General features: G+C 36.2%; 1 protein-coding gene across 2 annotated transcripts in view; it reads right to left on the reverse strand.

Annotated features, from left to right (window-relative positions):
- Nucleotides 1-2,852: 2,852 nt before the first annotated feature.
- MCU (mitochondrial calcium uniporter) overlaps nucleotides 2,853-13,794 on the reverse strand; it is a 123,625-nt gene continuing 112,683 nt past the window's right edge. For both annotated transcript variants that reach the window (XM_004680786.2, XM_004680787.2), the window contains 4 exons: nucleotides 13,262-13,422; nucleotides 11,701-11,904; nucleotides 5,764-5,880; nucleotides 2,853-4,836 (listed from right to left, as the gene is read on the reverse strand). In XM_004680786.2, the coding sequence (XP_004680843.1) occupies nucleotides 4,759-4,836; nucleotides 5,764-5,880; nucleotides 11,701-11,904; nucleotides 13,262-13,422 (560 nt within the window). In that variant the 3' untranslated portion in view covers nucleotides 2,853-4,758. The remainder of the gene's footprint in view (nucleotides 4,837-5,763; nucleotides 5,881-11,700; nucleotides 11,905-13,261; nucleotides 13,423-13,794) is intronic.

Below are 13,794 nucleotides of genomic sequence, written 5' to 3' on the forward strand. Positions count from 1 at the left end.
TCCCTGAGAAGTCATCTGAGTGCTTCATATGTGTTGCAGAGAAACAGAGGATGTGTGCATAAGATAAACTCATATTTGCTGCCAAGATTGATTGTCAGAGTCAAGGACTTTCACCAGATAGTCCTTTGGTTCTGTAAACAAGCCTTCCTAGGATGGTAGGATTTTTTTTTATTTCCCCCCCATTTTAATTTTTTAATTGACCTGCCTTTTCATTTTAACTTAAAAAAAAACTCAAATAATTAAAAATTAGAAAGAATAATTAACACTTAGGTGCAATAATAAACATTTGTCAATTTATGCCATATATTTACCAGTATGCATGTCTAACATGTGGTTCTTTTTTTAACATAATTCTAAAGCCATTATTAAACCATGAAAACTAGTAACAACTCCTTCTTATCATTTATTACCCATTCCATACTTAAATTTCTTTAAAAAAAAGTATTTGTATTGATGGTTTTAAGTCAGAATTCAAACAAGAATGGCAAACATTGCAAGTGTTATGCCTAAATTTAAAAATTAGTATATTCTCCTTCCTTTACCTCCTACCCCATTTTCCATGTCATTTGTGAAAGAAAACTAGTCATTTTATCCTGTAGAATGGTTCACATTCTGGATTTGACTAAATGATGCTTGTGGTAACTTTTACACTTCTTTCTCCCATATTTAACACTATGATTCATATGTATTTTTTTCTTAAATTATATATGCTACTAGAATTTTGAAACAGAAATACTCTGGTAGCACTGAAGGAATTTAATAATTTAAAGACCAGTGAGGAGTCCTAGACATAGATTAGTGAGTAGGTGGATAAAGCAGTCTGCTGTTCAGGAGAAATATGAGCTAGAAAAACAACTTTAGAGCTACCAGCATGTAAGTGGTCACTGAAAATGGGGCAGCATGTAAGATCATCCATGGGAAATGGGGCCCAAGATGGCAACTTGAAGAAACCTAACATTAAAGATGCGATCAGAGGAAGAAGACATTGTGAAAGAGGAGAGGGCATTGTGATAGAAATTCACATCCAAGAGTTAAGTTATAAGAGCCAAAGACAGTTTCAAGGAGAGACTGCTCAGTGAATAATGCATTTTAAAGAATTTGTAAATGAATATTTTCATAGAATTCATGAAAATTAGCCTACACATTTATCCTAAGGAAATAACTTATGATGCATATTTTGGAATGCAGTAAATTTGGAGTTATTTGAGAGAGCTATGAATTAAAGGTTGTTGGTAATGATAAAATGAAATTACAATCCTTAACAGTTTTGGTGAAAGTTTGAAATTCTAGGAAGTTCTACTTTCCTGTAAAATATTTTCACACACACACAATGCACCTGTTTGTATTTTTGAAGCAGTTGCCAGGTGCTTATTACTACACTGTGGTGAGATAAAATAGTACATGTAACATCATCTCTTTTCATTTACCATATTTCTTACCTTTCTTATCAATCCTCTAGTCACGCAGGTTGGCCATTTGATCAAAAGATTCACTGATGATTTGTGACATAGTTCTGGGACTCATTATGCTCTTAAAGTGATGGTTTCATTAGATCAATGTTCTTATCAGAGTCATCAGGAAAGTTTGTTAAAAATAGTTTGTTGGTCTCAAGCTTAGTTTCTAATTTAGTAGAGATCAGGCAACTTGCATTTCTAAGGAAGCACCTGCCATGTTGCTGCTCCAGGGATCATTCTCTGAGAGAACTCTTTTTCTTTTTACCATTTCTCAAAGTCCCTCAGAAAAACTGTATTACCTAAATTCATCAGAGGACTTAATACTCTCCATTATCTATTCCCACTGAAATTTTACTGGTCTAACAATGTTGTAAAACATGTAGATAATATCTGTTGAATGACACAGTAGCTTATCATTTCATCCTGATCCTCTTATAACTCTTATAACTTACAATGTCGCAAGGGAGGCAGGAAATAGCTACAGACTCATCTCTCATCTCCACATTCATATATGCTTTCTGATATGACTTTGGTAGACTTAGGGAGCATGTGAACAGTTTCCTGTTTGGTGATCTTTATAATAAAGTAGCAGCATCTTGGCTCATTCTTGAATGACTTTCTGAAGTCCAGGAGACTGCCCTGGACAATCAAATCAAGGTGGTTTGATAATAATGGAGGTTTTTCCTGTTCATCAGGATAAGGCTCTATTATGATTGTAGAGTTCACTTAACCTCAGGTGATTCTGGAAATTGCTTATCAGATGAATGGTGTGTATTTTCTTCTATTTAGCAGGGTATCTTTTTTTCCCCTCATTTTCATTAGGAAACATTTATTAAACATAGCTTTATCATCTTCACTCACTGCATCCTTCCTTGTACATTTTTTAATAGTTTATTTTTACATCATTTTGTGCATTTTTTCATCTCAGTTGTAATCCCCGTGGGCTTCCCATCACCAAATCACCCATGTGCCATCACTATAGTCCAGTGGGTATCTTTTTGTTTTAATGATGGTTTCCTTGACTGTGCAGAAGTCTTTAATTTGATGTAGTCTGTAATTTGATGTAGACTCATTATTTTTTCTTTCATTATTGGAGACATATCTACAAAGATCGCCGAAGCCAATGTTGTAGAGTGTTTTGCCAGTTTTCCTTCTATGTATTTTGTGGGTGTTAGTCTTACATGTCAGTCGTTAATCCATTTTGAGTTAATCTTGGTATATGGTGTGAGGTAGTAGTCTAGCTTCATTCTTTTCCATGTGATTGTCCAATTTTCCTAGTACTACTGCAATGTCATAATTATGTTCAAAAACCATTTTAAAAGTAAAAGCTTACTAAGTCACAGGTAAGTAAATTTTTGGGTTTGGTTTAAAAAATGAGATTTCATAGTTCAAAAATTGAGTAAGTATTTATTGTTCCAGAAGGTACATTGCTTTTTATACATATTTCATAAATGATACAGGATTTTACACATGTTCAATATTTTGTTATTGTTTAAAGGACTTTTCACCCTCCCTTACCTCCCACACACCCCAAAAGGATTTGCTCATTGCACTGTGCTGTTTCTTCTTAAAACCCTACACAAACAGGATAAATGTTTAAAAATAATTCACACAACTTAACAAAAATAAATGAGGGAAGGGGCTGAGTGACTTTGGAGCCAGTGAAGGAAGGAAGTGGGAGGAGGGGCTGGGAAGTGGAGACATGCATCCTTTCATTTCATCATGCCAGTAAAAGGGGTGCAGGAGCAGCAGCGGCAGCAGCAGCAATCCCGGTTGGCCTTCAACCTCTGCAAGGCACCTGGAGTCTGGGTTTGTCATTTAAAGTTTTTCTTTCATATACAATGATCCCAAAGGAGGAAGAAAAAAAATCCTTGCCATAACAGGGAGAGATGAATCATGTGAAAGAAAGAAGCCAATCAGCTGTGTGGCAAGCCCCATCATCCTTTCCATCCTGCTCCCACCGCAGTTAAAAACAGGATATTAGACACAGATTCCTTTGACTTTTCAAATGCAGATGTCATCTGGAAATATGGTAGAAAACATTTTGATAGAGTATAAGATTAATTCTTATTTCTCTCATTTTAAGATAAGAAAAAACAGGACACAGAGGGTAGGCTGAAGGAAGCCATAGAAATGTATTCCTGTATAAAGATAAGTTGCACCCTTTGAGATACACACACTTGATTTATAGCAATGGAAGTAGTGGAGGGGGAAGGGAGAGGGCTCACAAACAGTGTGGAGTGTGTGTCGGCTCACAAACAGTGTGGAGTGTGTGTCGGCTCACAAACAGTGTGGAGTGTGTGTCCTTTGAGATGAACAAAGCCTCCAGACTAGGCAGTGCCATCCTGGTGGCCTAGAATGCTGTCACATAAACAGATTAACAGCAATTAAATTATTTTGGTTTGAAAATGGCTACAGAGCCATGATTTTTAGCCAATTTGTAAACCTTACATCTTCCTGATTTAGTAATACAGCTGAACACTCCCTCTGATTTGAGCTGTGGAGGGACAGAGGAATATTAATGGGGTAGGTAAGTCAAAGAGGGATTATTAAAGAATAATTAGTAAAAACAAAACAAAACAAACAAAAAAACCTTCATGCAGTGTTGCCAATGATTTCTAGACACTGATCCAGAGCACTGAAATATATAGACATATAAGAAGGTCTTAGGGATAATCCAAAGGGTTAATTATCAAACAGTCATATATCGGTTCCAATTATATGGATAAAATTAGTGAAAGCCACAGGTATATGTGATCAGAAAAGGGGTGCAGGCAAGAAAGATTCCTGCTAACTTTGCAGAGACTGGGTCCAATCTAAAATAAATGCTAATGGACGCAGATTCTGTTTGCCACCCATGTATCTTGAGGATTTGTTTTTCTGGTATACACTCCTATGTCAAAAATAAGAAAGTCAAATTAAAAATCAAATTAGAGCTGACTGGGTGCTGGTGTGTTATTGTTTTGCTGACCCTGCAAAGAAGATGCAAGAAATGAACCCCCTCAGCATAATTTTCTCTTTATGAATCGCTCATCTATATAACTGCATCATTTTCATCCAGCAACTGAGATGCTTGATTAAGACAATGTTCACTAAGCCCTTTGAGCTTATATTCCACAAAGTGTGATCCTCAGATTTTAACGTTCTTTTCTCCCCTAAATCCCTTTTGTTTTTGATTTTTGATGAAAGGTAAAAACCCTCTACCCTGACATGGCTCCCAGCTTCCACCTGCAATGCTTTAATTAAAAAGGCAATAGTTATAAACAGGTGTTCTTTCTGTTGGGATTCAGAGGTTCATTGAAGATCAGTCTTTTTCACCAATTTGTCGGAGGGGCAGATGTACTTGTAATGGGTCTCTCAGTCTCTTAAGGTCCATTTCTGCCTAAAATAGAAACAAAAGATGAGAAAAGCTGGCTAGTGAACCTTTCACTGATACTGCTTTTTCCTGAAAAAAGTAAACTACATCACTATGAATCAGATAAATCATCTCAATTTATTTTCAGAAGATGAGTGCCTCTGAGGCAACGGGCTTTTAACAGGAGTCAGGTTAATAGGTGTAGGGTGGTCCTGAAGCATCTGTGTTAGCTCCAGAGAAGATTCTGATGCATTCCCTTCAATTGAGAACCACTAAACATTGCAATAGAGTATGTGACTCCACTTAGAACAAGACAGGCAGATAGATAAAGTCTATTCAAACTACAGTTCCATCAATCACCATATTAAAGTGGGTGAAGGAACTTCTAGAGCTTTTGGAAAAATATCCAAAGTTGTAAGGACTATGGAGAAGAGGGAAGAGGATTTATTCACTAAGATCAAATATCAGATTGAAGGAAACACTCAATTCAAAATAAGTTCTATGGGGGGGGGGAACCCAATCTTTTCCAAAAGCATCTTCTAGTTCAGTAATTTCTCACTTGTATTGGAGAGAGATTTTTTTGTAGTTTTTCTCTTACCTGGGTTTAATTTTTGCCCCACTGCTACCATATATTTTACATGAAAAGTATTTTGGTGAATAATTATAGAAAGATTTTAAAAAGAGAGAAAAGTAAAAATAGACAACCTTGGAAACAAAATGAATAATAGGTCTAAGAATTTCAGCATGCTAAGACAGATAGGACTGATCCTCTTTTCACCTGCTTGTGTTATTATAAAATGTTCTAAGAAGTGTTCATGCTCGAACAGTCATTTTTATCAATTTAGAAATAACATATAGGAAGAAGAGGATTGGATCATTGAAAGAGTTTATCTACTGAGTTACATGGAACATGGTGTCATCAAGTTGGGTCTGAGATTTAATTTTGGAACTTACCTGAGCAATTGCATCCTTGAGTTGATTGTATTTCTCTAGGTCAAACCGTGATTTTTTGGCTCCTTTATGGAAAAATAATAAGTATTGTCTGTCTCTGGCTTCTGGATAAACATATTCCTACAAAAATAAAGGAAAAACTAATTGATTCCTTGGCATACTATAGTCACAAAACAAACATCTACTAATTATTATTCTATTCAACACACATAAAGATATATACTGATATTCTAGGTTAAGTAATTTCTTAAACATATTTTATTGTGAAACAGAACTTCCTGGTTAAGTATGGATCAACTTCTTGGCCACTCAGTCTTACCCTTCTTTTTAAAAATTTTTTTAAAATTTATTTTTAATCAAGGTAACGTTTCAGCATCCCTATCAAGTATTACTGCAGTAGCACACCCACCATCAACTCACTTATATTCCACCACCACAGATCACTGTCCTTCCTTCCCTCTTTGTTTTGACCACTTAGTCACTCCCTCGCTAACTTGGTTCTTTAGTTCTGTAGTCAGCTATCAAGGGTTGCTTTTTAAGTTTGTCTTTATTTTTCTATTAATTTAGTTACTTTATATCCCGCACATTATTGACACAATATGGTATTTATCTCCTGAATTATTTCACTTAGCATTACCCTTCAAACTCTGTACATGTTCCCACAAATGGCATGAAATTTATCTTTTTTAAGGCAGAGTAATATTCCATTGTGTATATATACCACACTGTCTTGATCCACTCATCTGCTATGGGCACAGCAGTTGCTTCCATAATTTAGCTGTAGTAAATAGTACTGTAATAAACATGGAATCCAAATTTACTCTCAAATTAGTATTTTTGAATTTTATTAGTCTTAACCTTTTTAATTGGTATAAATACTCAGAGGAAGAAGCATATCTAAACACCAGATTCACCTTTCTGGGACTCCTCTTCATCTGGTCCTTGCCTGGTAATTTTTACTATCTGCATTTGGTAGATGCCAAGTATCTATGGGCAACTGTGTTTTATGTTTTGACTAACTATTCTAATTTTCTCTAGTGGGAGGATTGGTTTGATTACTTAATATACCATAATAGAAGTATAAGTAAATATTTACAATTACTGTCAGATAATGGAAGAACATTATTTAAAGGAACTGTGAAAACCTCTTTAAAATAGAATTGAGGGAGGGCTGAATCAAGTAACATTGACCAAAGGGATAATTGTTGTATTAAAAACATAAGGAAAAATGGCCCTCCCTGGTGGTGCAGCAGGTTAAAGCACAGCACTGAGAATCTAAAGCCACTTCCGCATGAGTTCGATTCCAGCCTGCCCCGGAGGTGACCACATGGCGTGCCAGACCTCTCCTGACCCACCCGCTGCTCCCCTCAGCAGTGTACTTCGTCGATCTGCCTGTTCTGTTCCCCACTCTGTCTCTGGTGAAGCCTCTCACTGCCCCTGAGCCTCTGGCCTGTACCCCAGTTCTGTATGCACAAATAAATAAATCTAAAAAAAAAAAAGTAAGGAAAAAAATGAACGATGTATATATAAATAAATAATATATTAAAAAATAAGGAAAAGTCTCCCTTTCATCTGAATTGCTGCTACTAGGTTACTTAGCTTAGGATGTAAATGTAAAACTAATTCAATTTATTTAAATCTAGTTTATGATTTCTCTTTTGGACAGCTGGCATTTACTAAACAACTATGTGTTAGACTTTAGTTTAGATATTTGATGACTGATAGTAAGTAAAAAGAAATGTAGAAAGCTTGGTTATAAAGGAAAGAGAAGAGAAACTGATAACAGGGAACACAAAATATAAACTGTGTAAGATACTAGAAGGGGTATGGAGTTAAAGAAAAGAGGGAGGAAGGGCCTCCTTAGTGGCTCAGGGGTTAAAGACACAGCCCTATCAAGTTATGGGGAGCCACTGCAACAAGACTTCAATCCCTGGACTGTTGCTCTCCTCAGCAGTGTATTTCAGCAAATTCACCTGTTCTGCTTCCCAGTCTGTCTCTGTGAATCCTCTCACCCCGCACCTGTGACCTGTATTTCAGTTATTGTATGCACACATAAGTAAATCTTAAAAAAAAAAACAACAACCATCAGAGGCCCATTCCATACAGTTACATTATTTTTCTCTAACAATGTGCAGTAGCTGGGATATAAGATAAATAGCTAGACTCATCCAAGTCTAAGCATTAATAAAGTATACATAGTGGAAAAACACAGGGGCAGGGACTATAGGATAATGAGGATGACGATATGCTATAAGGAGTAATTGAAAGGCAACAACACAAGAGGAAAATGATAGTGAAAGTTAAGAGGCAGGCATCTGGAGTTTAAAGATCAGGATGAGGTGAACAGAGAGTGAATAAAAGCACTGAAAGAAAAGAAATTGTGATCAGGAATTAGCATACTGATTTATATGATAAACAGGACAGTTTTAGTGAAGAAGGTCCTAGAAATGATTTGCTGCAGTAAAATCTAAATGTCTGTTATTGGATTGAGATGATAAAGGGCATTAAAGGTTAGATCAGTATTTCTTAACTTTTTTTAAATTATAACTCTATTTAGACTTTCAAAGCATTTTTTGATTGCCCCTCCTGCCCAAGGATGATATACTGTATTATATGTTTATGTATTGTATGTTTATGTATTATATCTTTTTTTTTTTTTTAAAGATTTATTTATTTATGCGTACAGAACTGGGGTACAGGCCAGAAGTGCAGGGGCGGCGACAGGCTTCACCAGAGACAGAGTGGGGAGCAGAATAGGCAGATCAACGAAGTACACTGCTGAGGGGAGCAGCGGGCAGGTCAGGAGAGGTCTGCCACACCATGTGGTCTCCTCCGGGGCAGGCGGGGATCGAACTCATGCAGAAGTGGCTTTAGCTTCTCAGTGCTGTGCTTTAACCCACTGCGCCACCAGGGAGGGCCGTATGTTTATGTATTATATCTTTTAAGATACTTTTACTCCCATATTTTCATCCTCTTGAGGGTGACCTGCTCTCCATTGCTAAGATCCTGGATGGTGTTCCACCCACATGCTGAAGTTAACTCTGAAAGGCAATTTTTTATGTCAAGCTCTTTTTCTGCATAACAAAAATTGGTATCCAGACATAACTGAATATTAATCAGTGTAATTCAATATGATTAATCAGTGTAATTCAATATGATTTTATGATTTCAAGGAACTTGTCATTTTACAAAAAATCTTTGGAATTATATTATTTAGCTATGTTTAGATGGCTAGGAAATAAATCTCATCGTAATATCAGTTTGGCAGAGTTTAAATGCTGTTGAACAGCATTAAGTGTTTCATGGATGCTAATTATGGATGGTGATGTGGAAAAGAACATTTATATGAAAAATATTTATATTTTATTTAGTAAATTATTTGTTGTAATAGACTAAATTGTTTACTGCTGCTATTTTGTGACTTGTCACTTGGGGGCAGCAAAAATACTTTGGGATCAAATAAGTAGAGTATCTAGTAGAACAGGTATGCTTTCAAGATAAAAAGTACTGTATCAAACATGGTAGAGAAATTAAAGATGGGAAAAACTCAATGCCTCACCTAGGCTAGTAGGATAGAAAAGACATAAAAATTATAAATGAGATAGCACAGGATAAGTGAAATGAGAGTTGCAACCTAATCTACTATAGGAATTCAGAAGAGGGAAAGATCAAAGCTGACTACAGGAAATGGGCCAAAGGTTCATAGCTGTAAACATTTAAGCAATCCTTGACATATGTCAGGTAGAGTTCAACAGGAAAACTTTTCCAGTTAATAGCATGATGTGAAGTAAGGAGAAAAGTGGTAGAAAACTCAGGTCATTTGGAGGGAATAAAAAATATATTTGATTTCTTTAAAATACACAGTATAGAGGCCCTCCCTGGTGGCGCAGCAGGTTAAAGCACAGCACTAAGAAGCTTAAGCCACTTCTGCATGAGTTCGATCCCCGCCTGCCCCGGAGGAGATCCACATGGCGTGGCAGACCTCTCCTGGCCTGCCTGCAGCTCCCCTCAGCAGTATACTTCATAGATCTGCCTGTTCTGCTCCCTGCTCTGTCTCTGGTGAATCCTCTCACCCTCCGCATCTCTGGCCTGTACCCCAGTTCTAGATGAATAAATAATCTTTAAAAAAAATACACAGTATAGAATAGGGATACTGGAAAAGACAAAGTAAAGTTATGAACATTAGTCTAAGGAGCTTGGAATTCAACCAACAGATAAAAAGAGTACACTAAAGGAGTATGTCTATGAGAGAAGAAAAAGAAGAAAAGAATCAAAGGCAAGGAACATAAGCAAGCCATGTCCAGAACCATGATTAGACATGAGTGATATGGCTGTTTAGTTCTGTTCACACAAGTGGCTAGTTGAAACCAGACATGGTACTAAGTGGTGTAGACTCTGGATAAACAAAGGCAAGACATAAACGGTTTACTGTCTCTTCTGTACTACACAGTTTGAGAGGCCCAAAAAAGGCTTAAGAACATTCCTGGGCTTTCATTTTTCCCACACATAAATAGGCCTATGACCACTGCTAGAATAATAGCAGAAACAAAAAATGCCTATATTTATCAGGAGAAAGATAAAAATTGTAGGCAAACCATAGATCTGAGACATATAGCAGGGAAGGGGGAGAGAAAGAGGCCATAAGAAGGCAGGGAAGAGAATGGGAGCTATAGTGATAGTTTACAGTTGCTGTGGTGGTGGAATATCTACAGCCTAGTGGGGAAATAAAATATTGTACAAAATGAACCATGTAAGAAAGAAAAAAAAAAGCCTATCCTCAATAATAGCTAAATTAAAAATTCAAAAGAAGAAACTCTCAGTTTTCTTATGCTATCCAAGAAAAATAGAATAGGGGCCTCCCGGCTGGCCTAACAGTTAAGTCTCAACGCTATCACCACAAAGTCCTGAGTTCAATCCCCAGCCAGAGAACTGATCCACATGGCACTGCAGACCTCTCCTGAGGCCCCTACTGCTCCCCTCTGCAGTGCATTTTGGTAGATCGATCTGTTCTGCTTCCCATTTTGTCTCTGGTGAATCCTCTTACCTCCCTGCACCTCTATGTTCCTCTATGCAAAAATAAATAAATATTTTTAAAAACCCTCAAAAACAATTTTAAAAAAGGAAAAATAGAATAATGTCTCATACTTCTTAGCTATTTTTCAAGGGCATGTTTGGCTGGATCTGCAGTGGTATAGCATATATAAGTGGTAATAAATCCCTCATACTTCATAACCTCACACTATGGATCTCCAAGCTATTAAAAATAGTACTGCCACGACAAATTAGTTCTGCATACTGATATTTATTTAATAAATGAGCCTAGGCTGATAAAGAATAGGCCAAGAGTATAAGATGATTATATATCTAATTTTCAACTCTCTTCCATGAAGTGAAAGCAATAACAAGAACAAAAAAACATCTATACTCTTAACATACTTTGGAAGTAGGCCAGAGTTTAACAATTTGATGAGTTATTATTAATTTCCCCTTCTAAAAATTAAATAAAGATGGAAAGCTTGGAACTATCCCCATTCAACTATTAAATTAATTACATAGTAGATAAAAAGCCACGTCAACTTAGCTGAACAAGTTATTCTATAGCTGACTACTCTTTTCCTTTGCCCTCAGGCTATTCTCCTTCGTCCTCTTATTCTATAACTTACTGTATTTTTATTATTTTAATGATTTTTATAGTTCTCAATAAAATTTGAGCTCCATGAAGTGTTAAGTTACATCTTTATCTCTTATCTTTAGCACCTAGACAGTATTTGATATATAACTGGCATGCATATACACATGTATATACACAACTAAGTGTGTGTGTTTAAAGGATAAATGAGCACCTAAAGGGAACTGACTTTAGAAAGAATATGAGAAAAAAGAACTGAAACAAAAACTTCATTACTTTCTTACAAAGAGGTACTTAAATGGAATGCTTACCTGGCGTGTCATTACAAAATACGCATACATTGCCATAGCGCTTCCATAAGTGATAAAATAGGTGACTGGCTCCATGATGTCCCAGGAATATTCCCACCAGGTAAGCCGGGCCAAAATGCCAAACTGTGTTGCCATGTAGGCAAGTCCACCCCATAGCACCAAAGTGGTCCTCTTCTCAGCTTTTCTGCTAATCTCAATTCGTACCTGTGGGGCACACATAATCAAAATGTAAGGCATTTGATAGAGAACCAGTTTAAAATTCATATTTAAACCGTTCTATGTTCACCAAGGAAAACAGGACACAAGTCAAGACATAAATTAGTCTCAACTCTAGTAAATATAGCTTGTCTTCTTAAATAGTATCTAGTTTTCAATGAATAAAATATTCTGTAGTAAATACTTTTTAGGACAATTGTCTCTTATGGTTTACCCCAGAAGCTGTAACTATGGGACTAAATAAGTTAGTTTCAATAAATCTTCACCTACATTGAAAAGAAGGAAATGAAAACATGTTCTCTCACTATAGCATACAAGATTTAATTTATTATCAGTCTTTATGCAAAGCAGTAGTAGTGTTAGTCAGAACATTGACTCAGGTTAACTGGGTTAAGGTCCTGACTTACAAATTACCATCGAATTCATTGAGTTATTCTAAGAAGTAACAGAATGCAGGTAAAATACTTAATTCTTGGCACAAAGAAAATATCAGAAAAGGATTACAATTAGTTTGTTATAGCTGCTACGTTAAAATTCTTCACATTTTGAAAATGCCACATTTAAATTTCATCCACTACTCTTCACGACAGTACTTCAAGTTTAATTTATTAAAACATTTCTAATGGTCTTAAGAATAAATGAGAATAAGCTGGTTAAAAGAAACCAGAAAAAATGCAATAGTAAAAGTTGCTTCCTTATTAATAGTCTAATTTCTTAAAATGGAGATTCTTGCATCATCACCAAAAAATAAGGATGCCATGTTCACTGCAAACCATTTAGAAAAGTATAAAGAAAAAATCAATCATAATCCTACTGATTTATTAGCTTATTAGCATTTTAGAATATATTCCTTTTGATTTTCCCCCTACACACATAGAAATTATAATTTACAATTAAAAATTGTAAAATAGTTACAATTAAATTATAATTTACAATTAAAAACATGCACCCTTTTTTATAATTTACTTTTCATGAAATATCATGAGTGGTTTTGTATAACATATTAAACATATACAATCATTTTAACAGCTGCATAAAATTTCATATAATATTAATTCTTAACCTGGTAAAATTCTCATCCACCACACCTGAACCTTTTTGACAAGCAATAATTCTACTCTTTGTGGTGAATCTTAGGGTGGTACATCTGGTTTAAGGTAGCACATTTAGATGCAAAAGTTCTAAGTACAGTTTCAAGGATTCAATCTTTTTTTTTAGCTTTGACTAGAATTTTTTAATAGTTAAATCCTCAAAATTAGTGGTACATTCAGTTAGAGAAAAGTTGGAGTAAAAATGCTATGAAAAAAATAATGGTGAAGAGAAAGCCTGAAATTTGAATCTGCACCTTCTCCAGGGGCGCCAGCTGCTCTTTCAGATCCTCTAATCTCTCGATAAGTTCCCTCTCCTTGTTTAGCTGGTGCTGCTCGATGCACAATGTGGTATATAGTTGCTGGACCAGGGTCTTTACATCATTCAGTGTTGCTGCATTTTCATGGCTTAGGAGGTCTGAAAGAAAAGTGTTACATTTTTCTTAAATGTATGACTGAAAGAAGAGTTGCTATTTGTGGGGGATATTAGACAACAATAAAAAAAGGACAGAGTCATTCACCTTAGGGATCCCACAGTCAGTGTTAAACTGGAGGAAAGAGATAGCCTTTTTTAAAAAGGAATTGTCGGGACCCTCCCTGGTGGCGCAGCGGGTTAAAGTGCAGTACTGAAAGCTAAAGCCACTTCCGCATGAGTTCGATCCCCGCTTGCCCCTGAGGTGACCACATGGCGCAGCAGACCTCTCCTGACCCACCCGCTGCTCCCCTCATCAATGTACTTCATCGATCTGCCTGTTCTGCTCCCCACTCTGTCTCTGGTGAATCCTCTCAC

This window comes from Condylura cristata, unplaced genomic scaffold (assembly GCF_000260355.1).
Source record: "Condylura cristata isolate star-nosed mole 26May11 unplaced genomic scaffold, ConCri1.0 scaffold00011, whole genome shotgun sequence".
Classification (NCBI taxonomy): Eukaryota; Metazoa; Chordata; class Mammalia; order Eulipotyphla; family Talpidae; genus Condylura; species Condylura cristata.